Source organism: Dermacentor variabilis, chromosome 10, assembly GCF_050947875.1.
Source record: "Dermacentor variabilis isolate Ectoservices chromosome 10, ASM5094787v1, whole genome shotgun sequence".
Classification (NCBI taxonomy): Eukaryota; Metazoa; Arthropoda; class Arachnida; order Ixodida; family Ixodidae; genus Dermacentor; species Dermacentor variabilis.
The window spans coordinates 48,169,820-48,196,293 of record NC_134577.1 but is presented as its reverse complement, the minus strand read 5'-3'; the positions used below and the strand labels follow the sequence as shown (position 1 = coordinate 48,196,293).

The 26,474-nt window shown below is 47.2% G+C and overlaps 1 protein-coding gene across 2 annotated transcripts in view; it reads right to left on the bottom strand.

Moving 5' to 3' along the window:
• The window catches only part of LOC142560483 (uncharacterized), a 143,196-nt gene extending 116,978 nt beyond the window's left edge, over positions 1-26,218 (bottom strand). The window contains exons 1-4 of one of the 2 annotated variants that reach the window (XM_075672637.1): positions 26,100-26,218; positions 17,494-17,738; positions 6,137-6,178; positions 2,607-2,819 (exon numbers count right to left, since the gene is read on the bottom strand). In XM_075672637.1, the coding sequence (XP_075528752.1) occupies positions 2,607-2,819; positions 6,137-6,178; positions 17,494-17,581 (343 nt within the window). In that variant the 5' untranslated portion in view covers positions 17,582-17,738; positions 26,100-26,218. The remainder of the gene's footprint in view (positions 1-2,606; positions 2,820-6,136; positions 6,179-17,493; positions 17,739-26,099) is intronic. The other variant, XM_075672638.1, reaches the window with a different exon arrangement.
• Positions 26,219-26,474: the final 256 nt, after the last annotated feature.

The following is a 26,474-nucleotide window of genomic DNA, read 5'->3' as shown; positions in this document are numbered from 1 at the left end:
CAATTTATTGTCATTACTCGAACGAAATTTTTTTGCGCATTTCGCACTTTATGGGCACAACGCCAGCTCGGGCCATGTCGTGGCAGGTATTGCGCCATGCATTTCAGGTTACGTATATTCAGTCCATCAGCGGTGGCACACCACTTACACTTCTTTCTGTCTACTTTGTAAGTGGAACTGCTTTGCCCGTCGTAACCAGCTGAACGCACATGCAAGGACTATACCGTCTGTAGCAACTAAACGTCGAAAGAATTACAATATTAGCAGAGGGCTTCGCGAGAATGGTGTCCACTGGGTGTCGATAGGCGTTGTGTATTGCATTCTTTTATAAATGTTGCGCGCTTTTTTTTTTGCTATAGAAACAAAAGGAGGGACACGAAAGACCTAAATTACTTTCAACGCGGTTATCTGTCACTCTTAGTCATCCACCACAAAGTTTTCTTGGTTACCCGATCAATTAAAGTTAGGTAAAGGTTAAAGTGTACTGATTCCCACAACCATATATAGCGAAAGGATCCTCCGAGCGAAAAACTGCAAAACTTGCCTTGAAAACGTTCGAGGCACTGCAGAAAAACATGGCAAATGTCGATACAGGACTCACATTAGTGATAAAAAAGAGTGAGCTCTACAAACTTAATCTAACGCATATTCACGCACAATCAAAGCACACACACAAACACGCACGCACGCTCGCGACAGACGGGAACAAAACAAAAACAACATACAGCGGACGTCGTATATAACCGTGAAGCCCTCCGCTGTTCTTTAAACTTTTGGCGACATTAGCTCGGACGGCTGGCAGGCACGCACGAACCGCTCCCTATCGCCTCTAACGGTACTTTTAGCGCGTATTTTTTAACGCTACGGCTTCCCGTGATGGATCACCAACTTGCACAATCGTTCGTTTTGCCAGGCTTTGGGCGAGCGCGTTTCGAAAGCCGACTGCACAGACACACAGTCGCGCGCGTCTCAGAAGATTAAAATACTCGATTATGGCCACGACACGGGACAGAAATGCAGCAATAGCGAAACCGCTGCAATATCGCTCGGTCAATCGCGGATAAATTTCGCAAACAAACGAAAAAAAAAAAAAAAGCTCGGCGGTTTCCGGCTGGATATACCGACATGTACCCCGTTTTCTTTTATTTTTATTGTTCGAAATCATTTTTTCCCTTATTATTCTCCGTAACAGCGCAATCCAGCTGCTCTGATAATATATATATATATATATATATATATATATATATATATATATATATATATATATATATATATATATATATATATACTTGAAGACTCGGAAGACGCTCGCAACAGGAATCGAAACGCGTAATTAACTAAAAGGCAAAACTTTTTATAGGTAACTTGTTAAACTGATCACATTAGTGCACCTTTATTGCAATTTCCCGACTAGAGCTGGTGGGTTCGCAAGCCACATTCACTCATCATGAATTCTGAAGCGCGAAGCAGTTTAGAGATGCGCGTTCCCAAACTGGACGACGAAATGAATGGGCGTTCTAGTTAAACATTCCCTATATATACTGCCTAATGAAGTCAACTTTTTATCAAATTCTGTGGCATTACGTGCCGAAACCACGATCTGATTATGAGGCGCGTCGTAGAAGAGGACTCTGGAATATTTTTTGAATACGCGAGGTTCTTTACCACCTAAGCCACTGGCACCTAAGCCAGTGTACGCGGATTTTTTTTTTTTCATTCCGCCGCAATCGCAAAGCGACAACCACGTTTGGAATTGAACCCGCGACCTCCAGCACAGCATACATAGCCACTACGCTACCACGGCGGATGCTTAATAACGTATGTTATTAAAGAAGTATAAGCGGGAAAACAGTCAATCTTTTGACAAATTTGACGGGCCGAATCTAAAAACAAAGAAAAATTGGCTGATTCGAAATTCCATCTTAGCGGACATTATTTGCCGTGTGAGCTTATCGGTTAATTGGATTAAATTGATTTTGGTCGATTTAGTTGATACAGACGGGGCATCGTACTGACCGGGACGCAGCACCCCCCTCCCTTTCTCTGTAGCCTCCACGACAATGCTTTCATGTCACTGCTAACACAAACCATTCTTCAGGCGATAAGCCGGACACGAGGCAATTAGCCTAAAATTTATGCCCGCTCACTGCGTCATTTACTTTATCAATCAATATCAAGAATGTAATAAACGTCATTCGACGTTATATTCTATTTTTTTTAATATATTTTCATTTTTTTCTTTCTATTTGGGGAGTATGTTTTACTTCAGCTACGTTCCCGCCTCGCCAAACGGGCTCCGTCAAACGCTGGACTAAGTTGCCCTGATGTGCATGGAGGATCAGTTCTGAGGAAACCCGGAAGAGGGAGGGGGGAGAGAGGGGAGGGGACTGTCGCGGAAAAAAGCATCGCAACTTCGTCCCACCCCCGATATATGGACGTCAGATCTTTCTGTCTTGTACCGTTCGCGCAAAAGAATCCACAAGGAAAAAGATAACTGCAGATACAACGCACATGCTCAAAACCTTCGCCAAGCGAAGCTTTATAGTTACGCTGTTTAATGAACCCCCACAACGCAAAAAAACAAACAAACATAACAACGAGCATACCTGCACAAACGGGAACGGGCCTATCCCATCGACCGGCGTTGCAGCTTGACACCGAGTCGCCGAAAATCGTGAACCCGGGCCGGCAGGTGTACTTGACGACGCGTCCTCGGAACCGCAGCTTCGCGAAGCCGTTGCGGAAATAGATCCTCGGGTTCACGCAGCGCGTGGTCAGGACGCTCGACCGGCTCGGTCGGATGCCCCCGAGTAGCGCCACTGCGCCGAGAGAGAAAGAAGAAAAAAAATTGAAGCGAACAGGACTTGGGCAAGGTGTGACGTCATTGTGGCAACTCTCCGACAGCTACTTTTGCGAGTGCCTGAAAGGCGAGTGCTCGACAGTGAGAGAGAAATAAAACAAACAAAAGGCAGGGAGGTTAACCACGACTGAGTCCAGCTGACTACCCTCCACGGAGGAGGGGGGGGGGGGGTAGCGGAGGAAGAGAGTCAAAGAACCAGTCGCCGACGTGACGAACGTTCTCAACGCTGCGTCAGAGGCGGTTACAGAATGATCTCTTTGTTGCAGTTTTCAAATTGTTAATTCTCCTCTCCTCTTCCGTTTCCATTAACCACACGACGCATGGCAAGGCTGTGACTATGCGCCATGAGCACACGAGAGGAGGAAAGCCAACACCCCCCCCCCCCCCCCCAACAAGTACCACTACTACTACTACTGTAACAACAAACCGAGGACACATCTGTACTACATGTACGGCTTCTGTGGTCCTTCCGAAACATCTGGCATGGCGCCATGACCACAATACGCGATGACATATGCGAAGCCTTCAACCGCCTTCACTTCAATTGGTTGCAATACGGGACAACAGTGTCTGGCTAGAGACCTATTTGACCAGACAGTATTCCGCCAGTTGTAGACAATTTAACAGGAGTCACACAGATAATGCATCAATTTCGCAGCGTTGTTAACGCGAGTTCCACAACGGTTTTCGTGCGATGGCGGCGGCGGCGTAGCCGATATCCAATGCGAGCCAGAAAGAAATCCACTAACGCAGCCTACACATCGCTGCCTCGAAGTGGCCGTATATGAACAGGCCGGCGGTGCACGCAATTGGAATCGGTCCAGCCGGTGCAACGTACATGAACACGTGCCAGTTATGGCGGGCATTATATGGAAGTACGAAGGTCGAGTGGGGATAAAGCGTTTGAAAAGACTCGTGTATAGCGAAGGAATTGCGCCGGATGTAGTGACACCCGTGCAAAACCTTTGGTAGACTTCAGGCAGGTGCAAACCATGCAGACCTTTGTAAATTGCAAATAATATGAAGCTTTAGCTCGGGGCTAACTCCGACGCGGCCTATTCAAATACATGTAAAACGCAAAAGCTCTTTTTTAGATAACCCCTGGACCGACTTTAATGAAATTTCTTGCACTTGAGAGAGAAAGTTAAATTCTAGTTACTGTTGGAAGTGGAATTTCGATTTAGGACTTCGAATTTGTTGAACTTTTACAAATTCGAAAGTTCGAAAAAAATAGAAGCACGAAATTTACAAATTAATAGCTCTCCGTGAAGAACAGATATCGCAGTACTGTAAACGGCTTCAATTAGATCATTAAAAGCGTACACACTACAAAAGCTGTATTTACACATCCCCAAATGTTTTGAGATTCATGTCTAACATATCGATTTTGTCCGCTTTAGATTACTATGAGATGTAATTCACAGAATTGTGATATCTTTTTTTGTTGCTGAGTTATGGAGTTGTTAACTTGATAGTTTCGTTTTCTGAAGACTTGGGATTTTCGCCCATCTTTAGTAAACCATTTTGACGACCTAAATAAAAAATTTGATACCAACAGTCATTAGACTAAGTTTTTTTCTTTTAAATGCAACAAACCTCGTCAAATTTGGCGCAGTGGTTGCCGAGAAAAACGAGTTCTCCTTTCACATGTATTTAGATAGGAGCACCCGAGCTTAAGCTTCCCCTTAAGGTCGCATAGGGGCTGTCCATTGGCCTATAACTCACGTCCATAAACATTTACGGCTGTGAGGGTAACAATGATAGACCAATTTAAACCCTTGCGGACTTTTAAGGTTGTAAATTAGTTTAGAGCGTAGGACTTACTAAGAGTGTTGGAACTACCCCATCCAGCTGCACTATCTGATGTATGCGAGTCGCTCGGATTTCCACACACCTGCGAAGATCGTTTCTCTGTTTTTTTTTTTGAGAACACAGGAATATGGAAACCTATGCGCCGATTTGTTAAATATTAACCACCACCGAGATGTGAAGCCTGTGTGCACAGCCAATGTACCGCGCTTTTGCTGCCCTTATAAGCTTTGACGACGTTGCTCTAGCAAGAAATCCCACATCGAGTGCGTTGCGAAGACGGTATGCTCGAAGACCACTCAGCGTCAATCCGTAGGAAGCATCTTGAAATGTACTAGCAGGCTAACTGACGGCGAAGCGAGCGCCCTTTTTGCAGAGTGCTGCTTCGTAATCGTCTGGGCAGATTTTTCTGCTCTTTTATTTACCCTTTCATCATTCGTGTAAAAGAAAAAAAATCAGGCATTTCTGTTTTATGACAAACTCCAATTCGAAGCTTTAAACCTTAAACATAAGCTTTCTACGTACGAAGCTCACTTTTTCGGTTATGGCGTCGAACATAAATACCAATTCATTCCGCACTTAAGAGCCAGCTTCACATGTATTCATTTCTGTTCTGTGTTTCTTCTTATTTTTCAAGCGAAGAGAACTGCTTACCACTGTGGCTCAGCTGAAGAGCTTATGTTTCGGTTTGTTTCCGCCGTCCGCAACTTTTTTAGAACACTGTCGCAGTTTAAGTGGCCATCTTTACTGCGTCGCGCTCTTCAGCTCAAGCGATGGCACACGGTGCAGATCGCCACTCTAGGTACATGGCCCTTCCTGTGTTTACAGCCAGATTCCGGCCCGGATTTGTCGTTTCGGCGTGTTCCAACGATCGAAGCGATCTACAGTTCCCAAGTACAGTCGACCTCTCGAAACACACACACACACACACACACACTAGCAGTAAGCCGCCCGCTTGCACCCTCTTCCGATCTACTTCTGCTCGGCTGAGCCTTGTGCAATCTCTTTTGCATTTTCTGTATTTAATATTTGTTTCTTTCAGTCCTCATCTCTCGGCGTTGACTGTGGCTAGTGATTCGGAAACGTAAACACGATTTTTTTTTTGCCACTTCTTGCCGCTGACTGACTGAATCCCATGATGCGCTCAGTCCATGTTTTTTTTTTTTTTTATCGCAATAAAGTTGTAGTTTTTCGAACACTGCGTGTGCGATCTCGCTTTCTTCGTTTTCGGCCCTTGCGCAAGCTCCCAGCCGTGAATCTTAACCAACGTGACGAATTATCTGCTTTTCTAAGCGCCCATCGACAAGAGACGCAAAGCGGACTTCGGCCACGAACACGCGACGCGCAACCGAGAGCCCATTATATGCGAAAGGGATCGGTCGAGAATGTGGCCATAGCCTGCAGTGACGCTTTTGCCCATCTGAACAAACCAGTAAAACGTGGAAGCCATCGCGGGACGGTACTTACCATGCTGTCGTGCAGGACGTGGGAAGCGAAAATGCCCGACATCTGTTGGAGACGAAAAAAAAAGAAGAAGACAGGTTAGTTTTGTTTGCCACAGTAGCTGTTCAGTCTGAGTTATGACGTCATGGAACGTATGGCGGTCACGTGGGAGGAAAATTCATCGGACGGTTTCGGCATTGGCTCCTGCGATGCTGCTTCTCCTTGCGTGGCCCGATCTACGTAGCGGCATAGCAGAGCACCGGGCGAGCCGGAGCGAGGGCCACAACGTCACGATGTATTGCTCCCACGTGACCACCTTCTGTGTCATGACGTCATTGCACATACACCTCTGGGTAATGAAACAAAATGAAACCGCAACTGATTCATGGAAAAGCTAATATAGTAAGATATTCAGGGCACTGAGGCTTATCAGTATACTTTTCTAGGTTAAATGTTCAGTGACTTTCATCTAATGCAAAGAAAGAGAAAAAATGTCGGAAATGTCGAGTCGGTACTTAAATAATCGCATCATGTGACATCGGCATCCCTTCTATGGTTTTATGCGACTTTCTGGCGTGTCGAAACCGCTTCCGTCGCTAGCAGTGAGCGACTTGCTTCTGCGGAAGAGTAAACCACCAAGCTTACATACATATACAGCTTTCATTAAGGCACCTCTAAAGAGTGATGTTGTAAGCTGCGCGCGGGATTTCTTTCTTGGCAGGCATGAGATGTTGCCATAGTGCACAATAACACCACTCCTTTTTTCACTCTACTTATCCGGGTTTCATTCGACGTGGGCGACGTTTTATTGACAATTTCTTATGCTGCAGGGGCCTTCTAAAGCGATATAGAAAAAAAAATATGCAAATCCAATGCAGGAATCTGTGAAGCGATGCTTTCGCGAACCGGTTATACTTAAATTCTATAAACTAAATGTGATGCTTACAACCGTATTTGTCATGTATGCAACGGGTCATCGCAAGCGATGTTTATGTACCTATCACCCCTTTAATGCGATGCATTGTTTTTGTTGCATGCCGAGAGTGTTACGACGCGAACCACAGGGGTAAGGTTAACCGTAGAGTTTATACAATAATTACTAGATGGAGATCTGGCCGAAGTGTCTATGGCAGCTGCAATGGGGGCGGTTCACCCGGCATGGGTATTATGGAAAGCACATGGATTTGCTTAAACGTCGTCCTTTTTGCTTCAAACGGCTTTGCGACTTCGTAAACTGGTCATTTTCAACAAAGTAATTGTCATAAATAAAGCAACATGACTAAAGTTCCCTTAGTAAGATCTTGATGAGGGCTAGTTGGTTCATACTTAGAACTGAGGTGAAACAGCGCGAAAAAGACGAGGACACAAGGAAACAAATACCACAGACAAGCCGCTTGTCTGTGGTATTTGTTTCCTTGTGTCCTCGTCTTTTTCGCGCTGTTTCACCTCAGTTCTAAAGTTGCCCGACGGCAGGATTCGAACGCCGAGCCTAAGCCCAATATGGAAAGCGTTAAACCACGGACGAATGAAACCACGTATAGAGCTGCGCTAAAATTTCGCATTAGGGAGTATCGTAATTGTCGGTGAATTTCTTTTTCTGCGCGCCCCTTCTTTAGGGGAACTGACTGCGTTCCTTCGTGAAGTCCTCCTCAGATCACGATCTCGTGTTCAGAGGAAGCTTTAGCTCAGGCCCAACTCCGACGCGGCCTATTCAAATACATGTAAAACGCAAAACCGTTTTTATGAGATAACCCCTGGACCGATTTTGATGAAATTTGTCGCATTTGAAAGAGAAAGGTAAATTCTAGTGACTGTTGGAAGCGGAATTTCGATTTAGGGCTTGAATTTTCTTAAAACGATTTTCAAATATTTGACCGTTTGAAAAAATTAGAAGCACGAAGTTTATAAATTCATAGCTCTGCATCAAGAACCGATATCGCGGTTATGTAAACGGCATCCATTAGATCATTCAAAGCGGACAAATTCAATATGTCATTTTACATCTTACGTGAATTTGTTACGTTGGTTACAACGGTTTTGCAAAAGTTGTGTTTCTCTATGATTAATTTTTTTTTATATTCATGTGTAACATATCAATTTTGTCCGCTTTAGATGTACTATTAGATGCAATTCACAGAATTGTATTATCATTTTTAGTGGTTAAGTTACAGAGTTGTAAACTTGATAGTTTCGTTTCTTGAAAATTTTCGATTCTTGCCAATTCTTAATAAAAAATTGACGATCTAACTCAAAAATTCAAAACAAACAGTCACTAGATTTTAAGTTTGTCTTTTAAATGCAACAAACCTCGTCAAATTTGGTGCAGTGGTTGCCGAGAAAAACGAATTCTCCTTTTACATGTATTTAGATAGGAGCACTTGAGCTAAAGCTTCCTCTTCAGCTACCGAAAGAAGCCCGTTTCAGGAGCTCCGAGAGACACTTCTGGAGCCCGTTTATAGCGATATTCGCAAAGCCGCCACAGAACGCTACAGCGTCACACGAATGTGACAACGCTGCCCGGGCCACTGACAAGGCAGAAACATTCCTGCCAGTCCTGTTCGCGATTATGCGAGCGAACCGTCCGCCGGTTGCCATGGCGACGAAACCATTTCCTCTGGATCTATTTGTAGCTAGTATGTTGGCCGTTTTTCACCGGACGACGCCGCTATCATCGGCCTGCTTAAAGGCCAGGCGTGAAGGGACATTTTTTTTTTCCAAATACTGTTGGCCGTCTTGGCCGTAACAGGGTCTGGACATTAACATTAACATTATCTGGACGTGTTCGCTTCAGTGTTCGTCGCGACGCGCGCACACCTAAGGTGTGTATAAAAAGAATAGGTTTAAAAAAAAAAACGTGCAAGATAGGATTTTAAAACCTACGGCATTTGGTCGTCACTCCTCCGACGACCAAACACCGTGTTATTGTAACATTCTTTTTCGTTGAACAGCTTGGCTAGCGTTAGCTGGGACACGCGGTATATATATGTATCTGGCACCACGGCCTCGTCAAGTAGGGGCTGTAGCTTATCGCACTAGGAACGAGAGGCTGTGCTCTTTCCCCGATGCGTCAGCACGTTCGGGCGCGCATCTTAGGTCAAGATGGACAGGTTTACGTCTGATACCGCCGCTTTCTCTGCGCGTGGAAGCGACGTGACGCAGCATTTTTTTTTTTTTCACGCGCTGTTTCTCATCGGAAAAAATGCCGCTCATGACCTAGCTGGATGTAAACGCAATTATCGGTCATTTCTCATGCTCACCCGTAACATTTCGTAGACGCTTTATCGATTGGCTAATTAGAAGTGAAATGATTAAACGTCCACGTTGTGCGAAATGACGATATTGTTACAGAGCAGTGGGGCGGCGGTGTTGAATTGCTGACTGCCAACAAAGAAAACGACTTGGTGGGAACATAGACGCAGGGAGAGCACATATTTTTTTTTACTGCAATATTCAGATATTTAACCAGTCATATCTGAGCAGTGCGCATTCCATTTCACGTTTACAAGATACTTACTTCCCCTTTATTTCCTGAAGAATAAACATGATGGTAATAGTCTGCCCGATTCGTGGCCGATGCCCCAGAGTGCCATGGTCAGCGCATTTCAGTAGCGCCCATTAACGCGCAATGGTTGCCTTCCATTATAGCCCTCGCTTTTTTTTTTTTTTTCATGTCGACATTCACTTGGGACAGCCGGTGTACGTCAGGCAATTTGTTAATCTTTTCCTAATAAACATTGACAGTCTAACGTTGCAAAGCATCGTCGTATTACAGGGCTATCCAATAGCTAGCTCATAAATTCTTAGCTCAGACAAAAGAAAAAAAGAAAGGAAAAGAACGAAAGAGAAGTGAAATATTCAAGTGCTTTGCTGGTTCGGGCAATGATGGAAGCAAACTACGCGAGCAATTCACGCAATTTTCCCTGCTAAGGTACGCAGGACGAAGAGGACCCGTAAAGCCGTTTCTTAGACACCCTCATTACCATAAAGTCTACAGTATTACTCCAAGCACACTTCTTTTTCGCGTACTGCGACCTTGACACATACACCATTATGCAACACCGCAGCAGAACATCACGGAATTCTGTTCCATAATAAACGATGGTCGCCATTATAAATTCTAAGGCTGTGAGCTTAAACTCCGCGTAGTAGAATTTCGGGGACCGCGCTCTAGAAATAAAATATGAACCGTCGCATTATGGCCCGCTTACTAACCTAAAATTACGGACCTTCTGGGTCGCCATCCTCGGACGCACCTACACAGGCTCCCCATGACTGGGCCAGCAAAAGTGAAGGAGCTGTCAACCTAATTGGTATGCATGATCCACTTTAAGGCATATGCTAAAAGACCGAGTCCTCCTTGCAAGACGCTGTTTCGAATAGCGCACTTTGCAAAACAGACCTAAAAGCGACGAGGTCAGGCGTATTTAGTATTAATGGTTGGGGGGTCAGTCCGACTATCGTGTGCCGACGTTATTCAATTCCTTTAATTTTTCTTGTGCAATGTGAATTTAGCGGTGATAACATAAGGCGTTTATCCCCCCCAATACCTACGCTATCGACAGCCGTGCAATGTGCCCAGTATTACGTAAAGGCAAATTAGGACCACTGGTTCCCATTAATTTTTGGGCACGAGTTGTACTATGATTGTCCAACCGAAAGGTTTGGACCAGGATACCGTGGGAGGGAAAGCGAGAAGGGCGACGGTCACTGCGCGATATGACAGAAGCCACATCCCACACATCGCCACGTAGAGCTAACGATGTGAAATTGATAGACGACACAAAACGGTCAATACGTCTATCAGCCCGGATTAAAACTCCCGATATCAGCAGCCTAGTGCCATAGACAGCGCACCTGTTTCGGTATACCCCGGCAATTACGCAGATTCTTGCCGTATGGTATGCCAGGCGGCGGCGTCCCCCCCACCCCCTCCGCAGCGTCCATTACTGCAGCAGACTATGCTCGAAAGGTGCGCCCAGTTATTATTCGCTCCAGGAAGCGAAATCCACGCTTCAACGGCGTTATCGCTTTTCACCCAGACGTAGCCACGATCAGATTGCGCAGAACCGGCGGGAGAGGGGAGAGAGGCATGTAGAAGGAAAGTGCGTGCAAAGCCGAGAACGGGCAACGAGCTGAAGCGAAGGGTAAAAGCACCGCTGAAGCCACGGTTGCATGACGTAGGCCAGACTAAAAGAGCAGAAGGCGAAAGACATTGCGGGATGCCGGAATCGGCGCGCCTTGAAAATCTTGCTCTGCGTCGGCCATTACGGGTCTTAAAAATAACGTCGGCCATCTGGCACTGACGAATTTCTTTTTGTCCCCTCCAAATGCTTTGGCTCCGCGTGCTCCGCGGTTCGCCGTTTCATTTCACGACCGATAGTGGAACATTCAGTAAAAAGGAACAAATATGTAGCCTGTAGGGTGCGTGTTCAAGCTATACAGAATTCTTTAAGGTAGCCTGTGGCAGATAGAACAATTGTAATCTATGCACTGAATTACTTGAGGAGACGAGCATTATTTGCGTGATCAAATAATTAACAAGACCTCACTAATTAACGAACATATTACAACTTACGCATTGTAACTAGTTAGTTTAGGGTTAACAACTTCAAATATGAGGTAAGGACCTCTTTGAAAATATGCGCCGTCCATCTTGCCATAAAAGAATGCACTGTTAACTCAAGCATAGCATTGAAGCATAGACATTGAGCCATCCCTGTAAATAAAGGTTAATCATCGTGCATTCAAGTCCAAAAGTAACACAAACGCCAGTGTATTTCATCGCATCCTTTCGAAATTGATATATGGTGTTGTACGTCCCAAGAATTAGTTCCATGACGATACTATTCGCGAGCTCACTGACTACAATTCCTGAACTGCAATATGCGCCGTAAAATAAGGAGTCATATAATTATCGAATTTAGGCTAATTAGTCAATCGTGCATTTTCACTTGTGCAAGTCGCGCACCTCTTCGAGTAGTCCAGATAAATGATAAGTGCGCAATACCCCATACGCATCTTTTAAACATTTTGTATAGCCTAAAACGACAAAACACCGGTTATGCAATACGAGACGCCGACACAAATGCGTACGCAGTGGCCGTGATACGACAGAGATTACATAATGGCCGTTTGAATATACTGCAAGAGGCAAGACACACTACCAAGACGACGACGCTGTCTGCGACAGACGGCAGAAGATGGCTACGCGACACGTGATAACTCGCACTCGTAATTTCACTTCGCGCGGACACTAGCGTGAACGAGCGTGCAGGGACGTGTGGTTACAGAACGAACAATAACGTCATCAACTACAGAGTACGGGTACCTTAACGCTAATTAACTGACGCCACTGAAAACACAAGCACGAGCAACGCACATACCTGACCGGAGGGGAAGCAGACGATATTGCAGCAGAAGGCCCGTCTACAAGGTGGCCCACTTCTCCGCCATACGCAGCCGCGAACTCTAAACTAACCTACATGCCACTGGCTTTCATTAAAACATCATCATACACGCTTTAACTGAAGAAAGTCCTCGGCCAAAGAAAAGAAGAAAGACCGCGCACGTCCGAAGCTGACTAGTGCCGAATTGCGACTGCGCCTACAAGACACCTAGCGGTGGCCGCTGGGTTCGAGACGTGTCAGAAACGAGTGTCAAGGGCAAGCTGCGGACACGTGCACGGCAGCCTTATCGAGACCTGCGTGCTTTGCTGCTGGCAAGCGGCCGGCGTGACTGAGCGCTTTCACTTGTTGGACGAGCCTGGCCGCATTTGGATCGTGACGAAGCGGTATTTGTCGCACGACGCCGTAGGCAGGCGCGCTTCGAATCCCAGCCCCAAGGGCGCCTGTCTGTACACGCCTTCAGTGACAGAGAACGAAAGACATGAAATGAAGCGATGTGCGGATCCGGGGCGGCTTGCACGAACATCTAATAAAGAAAATAATAAGGTATATTTAAGAACCCGTTCTTGTGCGGACTAGGCGTTGTCTATGGAACATTTAAGAACGCGTTCTTAAATTCGTTATAATTTTCGTTATTAAATGTCCGTACAAGCCGCCCCTGGTCGTCAAGAAAAAAGAGCCCTGCGCATAGTAATGTGTTTCTGACGGCGATTGGCCACACCCGACTGATTCTTTAGCAAAGTGGGGATCACCGTTTGTGTAAAACATTGAAATTAATGCGCTTAGGTAACGAACGTCTAACGTCTTGCTGACGGGCAGAGACCGTGCTGTCGACATCAACGTGAAGTGGAACGTGAAGTGATCGGGCAAGGAAATAAAAGCGTACGCAGGCAGTCGGAATATTGCGGCGTACATACCGTCGGCGAAGCTTTATTTGCGGCGCAAAAACAATGTCCCCTTTTGATGCCCAGTTGCGAATGCGAGCGAAATAGCTAAGCAAGAAATGGTGGCACTACTTGGCCGCCACTTTAGGGTGCAATCTCCGTATGAATAATATTGTAGCCAGAACCTGCGTGTTTAGGAGGTTGTCGCACGCGTTCCTACTGCTACGTAATCGCCTCCCACAGTTGGCCAGCGGTGGCTGTCGTGAAACCAGATTTCAGGCTCGTTTTTTTTTTTTTTTCGAAGGGCCGCAAGCGTTTCCTATACTGGTCAAATCTGTGCTCCTTACCAACCATCTCTGCCTCGTAAAATCCAGGCTATACGTGCATAACTAGGCTTACGCACGTCCAGCGTGGTTATATATATATATATATATATATATATATATATATATATATATATATATAGTTGGTGGTGGCCGTGATGGTTGCAAAGTGCGCAGCTATAAAGTCACCAGATGCTTTTACAATAGAACCACAGTGGGGAGTATACTGTCTTCTATACTCGTGTTATTAATCTGTCTTCTTGTTTTGCTGTTTTCGCGCTAAATAACCCGAGTGTCAGGATTTGCATGGCATTCCACCCTGCATTCGGCAGAGTGGCCCTAGACGTGCGTGACTCATTGCTCCCCACGCATAGGCGAAATGTCAAGCAACTGGAAAGGACCTCATACATACAGGGCGCGTGCTTTTAAAAAAAATACGCTTGAGTTTATTCAAAAATCGGAAAGACGGGATAATTAAGCGATTTTTTCGTGATGCCTTTTACCATACAGGCATACATGTTATAATGACACGGTGTAGTGATTAGACAGGGTAATGTGAATGCTAGACTAATTAGTTTTGTAACCGAACGAATAAGACGACTGATACTTAAAGCAAGACCTGAAGCCTGTCATCTGAGGAGTTCATAACCGGTTCCAGACATGCAAGATTTTATTTTGCGTGTCAAAACCACGACCTGATTATGATGCACCCCGTAGTGGGGGCTCTGGATTGACTTTGACCACTTGAGATTCCTTAACGTGCGCACATTTCTCAGTACACGGGCGTTTTTGCATTCCCCATCCGTCGGCATGTAGCAGCCGTGGCATATATCGAACCCTCGACCTGGAGTCTAGCGGCTCAAAGCCGCAGCCACTGGGATACCGTGGCAGGTATACAATATGCTTTCTGCAAGATTTATGTATGTCAAGGCCAGTCAATTTCATGACGCCCTCCTCCCCAGAAAAAAAGAGACTAAAAGTAAACTTCACATGTTCGTTCGTGGTCACTGTCACACAAAGTCGCACGCACACACGAAAGATCGCCGGTTTATTCAAAAGACCAGCAAATTTCTCATTTTTTTTACTTTCGCATCTTGATGCCACCAATACCAACAATATTACTTTGCCTTTTCGTACAGACTTATAATATTCTTCCAGATTTTCTTGAAATAAACGTTCGCTCTCTCTCTCTCTCGGTGTTCGCTCCAGAAAAGGTACCGCCTGTGAGAACAGTCAGCGCAGGTCTACGGAAGAGGGTGTAAAGAACGGCCCGCTGAGATTCAAGTTTTGCCAGCCAGTTGCGACAGCGGCGGCAACCTTTTCTTGGAACACCACCGTTACGCTCTAGCCTCGTCGCCATTGTGACTAAACGCGCACGGCGGACCAACTATTGTTACTGAGCCCGCCACCGCCACTCTGGTCTGCCGCGAGCGGGGGCGTGCCAGCGGGAACGTCTACTGAGGCCTCTTCCCACGCGCCGTTCTAGACGCAAGACAATGGGCTACCGGCCGCGCTGCGGGAGTCAGCTCGGGGAATACAAGGCACCTTTCCTGACACAAGCCCCGAGTTCTACGAAGTCCGGCTGAACTCGGTTGGGGACAATGAACTTCGCGCAAGGAAGTGTGTGTGTGTAAACCGTCCCGCAGAGAGGCGACTTGTTTACAATGACTTCACGGCCGTTTCCGTCACCTGGGTATCGGGGGAGGACCGTGTGTTTATAAACCGCTGTTGTGCGGCTGCTGAAGGCACTTTCTTAAGCAGTCATGTTAGACTGATGCACTTTCTCAAGCAGTCATGTTGTTAGACTGATGTACTTTTCTCTCGCAGTCACGCTAGACTAATGAACTGCATGTAGATACTGTAAATAAACCCATATTCCTCGTTCTCGATGGGAAGCGTTCCTTCCCTTCATCACCGTCCTCAGCGTGGATAAGTTGGACGACGGCATGGGCCAGCTACCTCCTAATTCATGCCGGACTCCATTCTTGACAACGGGTTACGAGCGATGGGATTGAGCCCCCAACCCGAACAAAATATTAGGTATCAGATGATCCGAATGCGCTAAATGAGTAACATAAACGTTGTTCGTGATTCATAATTGGTTTATGTGGCGATCGCAACTTTTATGCAATATGTATAATTCTGTTCTGTACTTGCAGTGCATTACATGTGTTGTGTGTTATGGCTGTTCTAAATATCCGACTTTATGTATGCATACGCGGACTGAACTAATGCACAGAACTTTCCGACTCATGTACTGTTGGACTGTATATTTTTTTATTCATCCAGTGTTCTACTGAGTGCCATATTTCGTGTCGCTATTCTCCCTTTCTACGCAAATTTATTTCCTTTGCCGAGTGACAAGGAGTAGCCGGTGCCACCATAAAGGCGCCAACCTCTCCTAATATTCACTTCAATAAAAAAAAGGGGGGGTATTCCAGACGAGGCCTTTTAAGACGTAGTGAATCACGAAGAGGCCGTAGTAGTGAGCGAAATAGTTATGCGCCTATTGATTGCCGTCCTCCGAGACACCGAGCTCATGAACGCTTGGCAAAACAATAGCAGTAGCCTAACAAGTGCTCAGGCGGAACTGCCGGCCACGGACGCCATGATAACGTCGCCTGTTTCAACATCACCACCAGCGCCACCGTTAGCTCAGAGAGATAACGGGTGAAAGCTCACGCTTCCGACGCACCGAGCGGACCGACAAGCAATGGCTTGACAGCGTGAACCAAACGGGGTTCGAACCAAGCCTTCATAAATTAAAGAACAAGGTGCTATAACTCGAGTTTGCGCACCCCAGAGGGACCGAAGGCTCTAGTGGCGCAAGCCGAGAGCAACACGCAAAGTTAAAGCGACCTGAGACGAGCTGAAATTATTCATAAACTATACGAATTATGAATGAGCCGTATATTCCGTGACAAGTGTACATATGCAGAGTTTCGGCGCCCATAGCTCCATCTGTGCCGGGTATTCCGCTAAATCATGGCAATAGCCACATTCGTCTTGCTAAATATATACGTATAGCTGGTGTCCACGGACGACGTCATCAACGCGTGCTGGGGAGTTACCGACCACCCGCTAGTTCGTTATGTGTTCACCCTAGAGAGCGATAGCCAACTGGTGTGTTGCGGCTGCAGCTTGCCAGCTACGCCTTTAAATGCTGCGAAACCTGTCTGGCGTCTGCGATTCGTTTGAACTCGTCGACAAGATGTTGCACTTATCTGGGGACAAGCGATGCCCCAACGCCGTAATTGAAATACAATGTCCTTAATACAATGTCCTTGAAGTACAGTGGTATCTCGTGGTGTACATACGCAACGACCACCCTGGGATCTCGAACTAGGCTTACGATTACCGCGCGCCGTGCAACGAATGTGCCCCATTGTTGTGCGAATAAGAACGCGCAATTCATAATGAATAAACTATGAATAATAAGGACGCAAATTCGCCACTTACAATCCCCTCTAGTTTGGTTTTCAGTCGTTTTAATTCCACGTGCCATATAGTGTAAAAAAAAAAAAAACAAGAAACTACTTCATGCTGTTTGGACTACACCTCCTTGCTGGCCATCTTGTTGAACCTAATTAGCCGACTGGGGCAGAGAGTTTTGCAGCTGTCCGGTTGCTGGCGAGTCACAGTTGGCACCGCCACATTCGGCCGCGAAGACACACAAGAAAGGCTTCAAAGTACGTAGCAGCGCGCCGCATACAAATTGTATCTCCCGCAAGCAATTTCCCCCGCTTCGGGCGGAAGACATCTACACTGACCTGAAAACCGCTGGGCATTCGCAGGCGTCAGCGTTTGCTGTAGCAGCAGCGGCAGCGTCAGGCCGAAAATCCAGACCCCTCGTCGCATCCTTCAGGCCGTGTGGGTCCCCAAAGGCTTAAGTCTCGATTAGCAGACAAGACTCGATTCCCGCGCGCGGGCTCTCTCGCAGCTTATTCCGCATGTCCGGGGTCGTCAGAGGCGGCATGCAGCGCCACTACTTCCGACCGGAAGTCATCGGTCCTATCTGCGAGTCAAACCGGATACGACACCGGAATCAGCGTATCGGACCAAGCCAGCGCGCGAGGCCCGACCCAGCCCGTAATTGGCCCGACCAGAACATCAGCAGCAGCAGCAGCAGCAGCAGCAGCATGTATGGGTTGCTTGCGTGGGCAACCACTGCGGTTCGACCCCGTCTTTTTCTCTCTTGTTGTTCTTCCGCCTCGTGTGTGTGCTTCGGCGAGTGTGCGTAACAAACCGCCTGACGCGATGGTGATGACAGCTCATTCTAACCGAGCGAGCCGGCAGATTCGGAAGGGATCGTGGAGGATATTGCGCGAGTCCCGTTCGATGTGACGCCGGCGCGATCGCTGGTTCGCCGGCGTGATAGGATGCGGCTTCCGAGTCCTCCAGTGGGACGGGGTAGATACGTGTGCGGACCGAGAGGATTTTGGAAGTGAGAGAAAGAGAAAGATAACGAGAGAATTTCTCATTCATTCGGCGTGTCGGTGCAGAGGCACTTAGTCATCAGCTGCAGATGGTTAGGCGTAACAGGACGCGATAGTGTTACGCTCTGCGTGAGGAGTCCGACTGTGGCGAATGTGAGTGCTTTTGACGGTGTTGCCATAAACACAGGCGAAGGGTTGTGAAATGAGGTTTCGAATTATCATCAGACTTATGGCCAATCTTATGGCCACGAGTCGCTGTTTACTATGTCTTGAGTTACGCCTAGTTTGGTTGGTGCAATATTTGACTTTCCCTTTATCATAACCTTTTTTTTTCTTTCCGTTTCGATAGTTTTTAAGGGTATTTAAGCTTGTTTTCGTGGTGTTTGTAAAGTTCCCTTGGCGTAACGTTCCCTTGGCACAAGTATGCACTAGGGCAGTAAACAAAATTTATTACCGAGGATTTGATCCCCACGTCCACGAAGAGTCAGCCTTCATAGAAGTCATGCCGCAGTCAATAGGGGCTGTTCTGGACACACTGCCATATAACGTCATGTTGGCGATTTGTGCCATTCAGAGAGGCCGTAGCAGTCCCGTGAGCCAATGAGAACTGACAAGAGGACGAGCTTGACATTACGGCGGAACTTTGACAACGTCCTGAACAGAGTCCTTTGTGGCCGTCATGGTTGTTTTCGAGCCGGCTATTAGACTTTGAGCAGGCTTAACTTTTTCTTGAAAAATCTCTTGCCTTCTCCCTTTATTATTTTATTTTTTGGAAAGGCGATATTCCAAGGATAAGCTACCCAACAGCTCTAAGCCAACGCGCCTTTGAAGTGCACGATATCTGCCGGAGGAGCGCTCAAGATTTTGTTCAGAAAATTCCTGTTTAGGATGGCTGGAGTTCCTGAGGCTATTTGATGTCCCCTCCAGGCTTTTGTACGTAATCGCACAGCGCCTTACTTTTTTGCAGTGGTAGGGAGCTTCGAAAGTTTCCGGCAATTTGTGGCAGTAGTGTCTCTACGTGCTTGCGATTCTTTCATGTCGTTGTCACTGAGACAAAGGCTGAGTTCATCTTTAAGGCAAAACTGACTTGTATAAGTGAAGTAAGCGCCACCCTACTTCATTGTGGCTCAAATACCTATAAAATGTCGCAGTTTCGCACGGAAGGCGAAACATCGATTGCGATACTAAGTAAGCTATACAAAGTAAGGACCGTAGCTTTATCGGCCGTATAAACTCGTAAACGTTTCCTTACTAACTAAATTAACAAGCATGGTGTCAGGGGCGCACAGGATGAGCGCGGAAGCTTGCTGTCAAAACGCTCGTCTGAGGAAGAGCCGCAGCAGCAGCGAGCGAATTGACCTTCGTGCTGCCTCTCGCTTCAACGCGAACTAAGCGGCGAGAACACAGCGCACACGAAGCTAAAAGCCCCCGGCGCATGTAGACTTTGCGCTCATCGCCGATCACTTTCAAAATAGAGCCCGTGAGGCCAACGGAGTAGAACCGCCACTACGGTGCCTTGAGTGCGACGGAAGACCGCGCGCTTTCCACCCGCTTTCCTCAATTGCGCGCGTGACATTGAGCCACCATCGTCGGCTCACCCTTACATGCTCGCACGTACAGCATACGGGGCGCGGCGACTATGTCATGGCCCTTGGACTTTTATGGAACATCACGGCGAGGCCGATGCCGACGGCGTGAATGCGCCTGGAGTGTCCACATCGGAATAATATGACATGCTTCACAATACGGCGCGCGGTCCTCCTCACCCAACCACTAGCTCTAGATCATAACGATGGCACCACAAGGCTACAAATAAATGTCGACGATGCAATGATAACAGTAGAATGACGACTAATTCCCCGCCTTCTTTCCGTTTAGCCACCTTCTCAGGAGTTTGATTGCCCGCTATTTGCCAGGTGGTGCAACGCATGCTTCAGCAATTCTGGTGCGCGCACCAGAAAAGGCATGACGACAATGGGATGACGATGCTGGAATCACTATGCGACAGAATGGCGACGATCGAAGATGAGAACGTAACAATAGAGGAATGATTCCTAGTAGTAGTAGGGGTAGTAAAATAGGAGTGCCGTCATACATATGAGCTGTTCAGAAAGTTAGCAGCAGCTGGGAAGTGCAAGGAAGAGGCGAACAAAGCTTCACTTTAAAACCCGTGAGGCAGAAAGTGAACGCTGCCGGCATGCGAGGAGATGCGTGGGGCTATAAACGATCGCTCAGACCGGTGCATTTCCGGAGCTGCACTAGTGTACGAGTAGCGCATTGTGCCAGCGACGGATGGAGCCACGGTCACAGCCCAGTATATTTTTACTGAGGAAATGGCCTGGAGTCCAGTCGGTTTTTAAACTGTCAAGAGAGAAGCGTTGAACGTCGTACCACGCGCACTACAGAGCTCTGAAAATCTTGGGCATGACGGCTAACTACAATTCGTCACCAACATGTAAGTTAGCAAACATTAAGCTTCCTTGCGGAAGATTTACGGCGAACAATTTCTGAGTTTTTATGCTTCACGCAAAGTGTTTTTTTTTTCTTTTTTTTTAACGCGTAAGCGTAAATGGCCCGTCTGTGAAATCGGCGAGATTATGTCTTAAGCGGCGAGGGAAGCAAGCGCCGGAGGAGGAAGACGCCTGGAAAAGGAGCAGAGAACCGCCACGTTCGGGCCCTTTCGTGTTTCGACGCCGCGGTGCTCACTGCGCATGTCAGCCGCGTTTCTTCTTTGCATGTGTAACAATGGGGAACCAGCGCTGGAGTTTTGAGCTAGAGCTACTGTATGTGGCTCCCGCGCAGGTCGAGGCATCTCTGCTTTATGCCTATCTAACTTTCTGTATGTGGCTCCCTGCGAGAGCCATATACAGTAACTCTGTTTTGAGCTGACACACAGCGCCCTCTTGCAGACATCGCGTGCATTGTTTAGTCATACAAATCAGAAGAAAATGGCCAGAGGCGGTACGGTGGGGGACGTAGAAAAAAAAAATTAAATTATGGCGTTTTACGTGCCAAAACCACTTTCTGATTATGAGGCACGTCGTAGTGGAGGACTCCGGAAATTTCGACCACCTGGGGTTCTTTAACGTGCACCTAAATCTAAGTACACGGGTGTTTTCTCATTTCGCCTCCATCGAAATGCGGCCGCCGTGGCCGGGGGGACGTAGAAAAGCCGTAAAAAAGAAAGCTCGGAGCCCATTGTTATTGCTGCGTGGTTAATTGCCAGAACTAGAGAAGCTGTTATATAGTCCTATCACTCTATTATTTTTTGTGAAAACTACGAGCGTGAGCGACGGCGACATTGAATTCGGGCAGGCGCGATCGCACGCCGTTTCAACTATTTCTACAGCTTCTACAAAATATCCGTGTGCACTTCATTTTTTTTGAAAGCGAAAATTACAATGCTTCATATAAGTCCAAAGTATGCACGTGTTTTCTTTTTTTTCTTTTTTTTTACTACGAGAATATTTACAGTCGGCATTTTAGGGTGGGCGATAAGAGTTGCATTAGTGCCAGCCAGCGTACGAATGTCCGCTGGCCGGGTTTCCAGGGGTGCGTGGTGCCTTTGACAGTGACTCGCGACAAAATGAAAAGAAAAAAAATGACAATGCTAATCATAAAATCTCACATGCAGCAGATATGAACAGTGAAAACATCGTGTTTACAGCAGAAATAGCCCATTGACACTGAACCGACTCGTCGCCGCGACAGGTGACACGAACATCGGTTATGCAGCGTCTATTCCAGACATAATGATGTCCGCTAGAGTAAAGTGACGCGTAATGTTCACTTTATTTTTTTAAAAAAAAGACCTCCCGTTCACCCCGTATATACAGATGGTAAACCAGCGAAGCTGAAATGTGCGGCCCCGACGTTTATCGCTGGGTTAATTCCGACGGTATATTAAACTCTTTCTAAATTATTGGTTACGCCTTTGTGTTTCTTAATGAGGTTACGCACACGTTTGGCTTGGGTTTATCACAGTGTTTATTTGAAATGCCGCACATTGGGCTTCGCATAAGCACCATCATGGAGTGGAGCAGCGAGCGGTTCATTGTATTAATCCAGCGGGATCATCAGTCTTTCTGAATTACGTTACGCATCCGTGTTTCGTAATACGTTATTCAAAGTGTTTATGATTCTGTTGTGCACTGTAGTTGCCAAGTGACACACCGGAGGCCGCAAATTTCATTTGATTAGAGAGAGGAACGCATTTCTTAACCTATTGCGAACTCGGAGAGAGACCGCTGCGCCCGTGCTCCACTGCGAGAGAGAAATGACGTCACTATCGGCGTAGCCCATGGCGCGCAGCACCTTCCGCCGGAGGGTTTCTGTGTTCGGACCGCAAGCGTTTCGCCTCGGCTATCAGCTTCGCTGTTAACGCATTTCTCCAATTATGCCATCATGATAGTGTCTTAACCCCATGCCGCTCTGTGTCCCTTCGCTGTAATAATACGTAGATTTCTATGCCTACTCAACGAGAAATTCGTCCGTCCGTCACGTAAGACGAATGCAATGGCTCATACCCCCGCAGTAAGTTTTCCGTGGTCGGACCACGCGTGTTTCGCGTAGGCGTATACGGCTTCGCTGTAAAACCAAGTCCGCGGTCAAACATTTAGCACTAACGGGAGTTCCGATGCAAGTTCAGTTGCAGCGCATGGCTGTCGACGGCGCACAGCGTACCGGTTCAACCATGCTCGCATCCCAGCAGATGCCGCCGGCCGCAAACATCAGCATGTTTTCTTCTTCGTGTGAAATTATTGTGAGGAGAGGGCTAAAGCGGCCACAACTGTAACAATACATTGCTGCTTTGGAGCTTCGGCGGTTCGGTCGCAAGCGCTGTTAGCTACAGATTCGAAGTGAACCGGAAAAAGCCCAGCGACGATATCGGTGGCGAGCGATCAGCGGTGGTGATGCTGCCGGCGACGTCGGAACGTAGCCGCGACCGCTGCTCTGTCGCTGAATGGCCCCGTCGCTGTGCCGCAGGGAGATGTCGTTGGGAGATCCTCTGTGTGACTGGCAGGCCTAGCCTTTTGCCAGCAAGACTGCCGTCGGCCATTGGTCCGCGAACTGCAAACGGTGTGCGGCGAGTTGCCGTGTCGCTTACGGGGACGCGCAATTTCGATTCCGGCGCCGTGGCTACCAATGTGGCTGCGACGAAATCAACGTCACGCTACTTACGAAAGAACTTTCACTATTTGCGTCTGGAATATGCAGGAATGGAACAAGTGATCGCTTATTTGAAATCCGACGGCGTTGATAGCTTCTTTTCACTCGTAAATTGCCTTTCGCTGAAACCCTCAACTGCCGCTGTCAGGTGTCGTTTTCTCAACCTTGAAAACAATTTATGCAGTCCTCGCCCTTTTCGAGTTACCTTGCATCAAGGTGGTCTTACATAGGGTCGATCCTTTTTAAACCGCACCTGAACACGATTGGAGGCATACACTTGCAGCTGCGTGGTGCATGGCTCTCATGCAGTTTTCTGCCCAAGACACGTCTAGCTCTGTGCTTCTAGGGCGTTCTACAACAAGGCTGTCTACGGCTAGGATTCAGGGATTTCTTCGAGGCGAAACGTCCACAGCAAACTATCTTCATCATTGGCTCATACCCCCAAATGCAGTGGCTCATACCTCCGTAAGGCAGATGCTACAATCATTCAAAGTGAAGCGAACAGTGCGTACATTCTTTGGAATCACGCGTACAAGATACAGAACAGCATATGTTTCAATAAAGAACAAGGTCAAAACAAGCATCCGAACCACATGATCAACGATAAGGCACTCCTGCTCTAACCTGCAATAGGAAGCACGTTCTTCTGATTTTAATGGAAAATGAGAAGAGAATAGTACGGCGCCGTTACTGGCCTCTCGTGCGAGGGCACCTCCACAGCGCTGTACGGGTGGGGGAGAGGGAGAAAGAGAGAAATATTGGGGAAGGAAGCACGTGGTGCTCCACGCATAAGTTCACTAAGGTAACGATTACTAAGCGCAAGTGCTGCGGCGACCAGGCCAGGATGCGGAAGCTCCCTATATCTCCGTGGGACAATCGTTCCCATGGCGATACGCGACCGAAGCGCCGCTTCCACTTCTGGCGGTTGCTGGACGTCCAAATGGAAATAATTCACAAACAATGCCCCCATGATGTCACTGATGAGGTCAAAATAAAGTGAGAGATGTGTGAGAGAAAGTGAGAGTGAGAAACGCCGCCGGGAAGTGAAGGCTTGCCACGAATAAAGCCCCTTAAACTTCGTAAAGTAGTGCACGCTTTGAAGAATGCCGCCTCCTCCTCGCGCCCTCTGGCCGAGGCCGACGCCGCGTCGCTATTGGCCTAATAGCATCACGTGAGCCCTCGCGCCACGCATCAGCGCCATTTTTGCTCGGGAAGTGTCTACGGAGTGGCGAGGAGCGCATGCTGGCGCCGTTGCTACGCTCGAGCAGTGTAGGCGGCGCCACGGTCGAGGAGGGAGCGTGAAAGAGAGGAGAAACGAGGAGGAGTGAAGGCGGAGGGGCAGTGTCGCTACTTTACGAAGTTTAAGGGGTTTTAGCCACGAAGCCCTCCTTTCCCACTTCGCATGCAAGTGGGCTGTGTTCGTGCTCTCTCGCAGGCCCGCTGGCCAGGCGGAGACATTGGCCAAACCGCGGAGCAGAACCCGCTGCAGTGTGCCGTGTTCATGAAGCGTTTTTCTGCCGCGTTTACTGTGGAAGCTTCTATTAATTTTTTAAAGCACGGGACAGCGCTCGTACACACCATTGCCAAGTAATTATAATGAAAATATTTATATAGCGAACCGCCGCTTACTACCAATATTCGCAGGTAATATATTACATTTCATTTCGTGAAAGTTGCCACTTTGAAATTCCTACCTTGTAATTAAGTTTAGGGCTACAGTTGAACTGGTCCACAGATATAGTGGTGGGTATTATCAAGAAAATAACTACCTGGCACCACCAATAGTTAATTTTGTTCCTGTACTGTGAAGTGGATCAACTAAAGGTGGCCGATTTCTCAGTCAGCCAAAGCTCAACGCATGTAAAAGTTGGACATTTTCGTTTTCATTCACACATTCCGTAGTGGAAAAAGACTGACTTCCCCTCAGTGCAAAAGTGTCAACCTGCAGAAGCAATTTTCATTTGCAACTGACATTTGTGCATAATGAGCGAACATAGATTCCCCATGATGCAAACAAATGCGAAAATTAACCATCACGGGCAGGTCACACAGAACTTGACTATCACGTATTTTATGGCAGCGACACAATTTGTGGCTCACAGAAAAAAGGTAGAGCACAATGCATGTATTTCATTGACGGTACGAGAAGTAAGGACCAACAGAATTTTAAACTGTCTACATGCATCTTCGTGAACAGGAAGTAGCCTATAATTGCTCTCATTATTTCTACTACATGCCGAATGAGGGAGCGAATTTCTATAGCGCTTACAAGCGCATGTAATCCGCCTGTCATCATACTTGGCGTCATATTCATATATACAGAGAATCACGGAGAGTATTACCACGCTATTTTTACACAACAGCAACGCAAGGAACCAACCATTCATTAAAAAAAACTTAATAAGAAAACTCGCAAGGGGGATTACCAGTTCGTACTTAATTAGCATCAAATAGTCTATACTTGTAATACTGGTATTATTAAATACATTCTGTCAGCAAAACAATAACATTGCGCCTCGTTTATAAGGCAAGTGCTCAAAAACTTGCACACACCGAAGCTAAGCCTAATGCAAGGTAACTGAGCAACAAAAACGAACACGCACTCAAGCCTTTCAGTGCAAGTATTTCGCTAACAGCAGATGGGCTGCCGCCATGACGAATGGATTGAGCAACACTGCTCCTTTGTCACTCCACTCATGCTGGCACAGAACCGGTTTACTCATGCAAAATGAATACCCGCTCAGAAAACAAAATGAAGTACTCGTGCTTACCTGCTGTCATGAGGAAACCTGAGGAACTCCGCGGAACTGGAATTCCCGGTGTTAGAACACCGCAGAGCCGCGCAACAGATGCGTTGCCCCGTTTAAGCGATCTTCGTCTAACGCTTGGTTGACCTACTTTCCTGCGTCTTCCGTTCGTTGCGCGCCCGATCAAGCTGCTGTCTTATCTTTCCCATCTCCGTACTTGGGACGGCAGCCGAAGCAGATGACCGAGCGCGATCCGACTTGTGATATCGCTGAGCGAGAGGCAAGGGTGAGCGGAGCTGGTAAGCGCGACGGACGCACGAAGACAGCCAGTTCCCGTGCTTCATCCGATTTAAAATTCACAAAATGCGAAATAGAAACAAAATAGGTTAGGATGTCCGG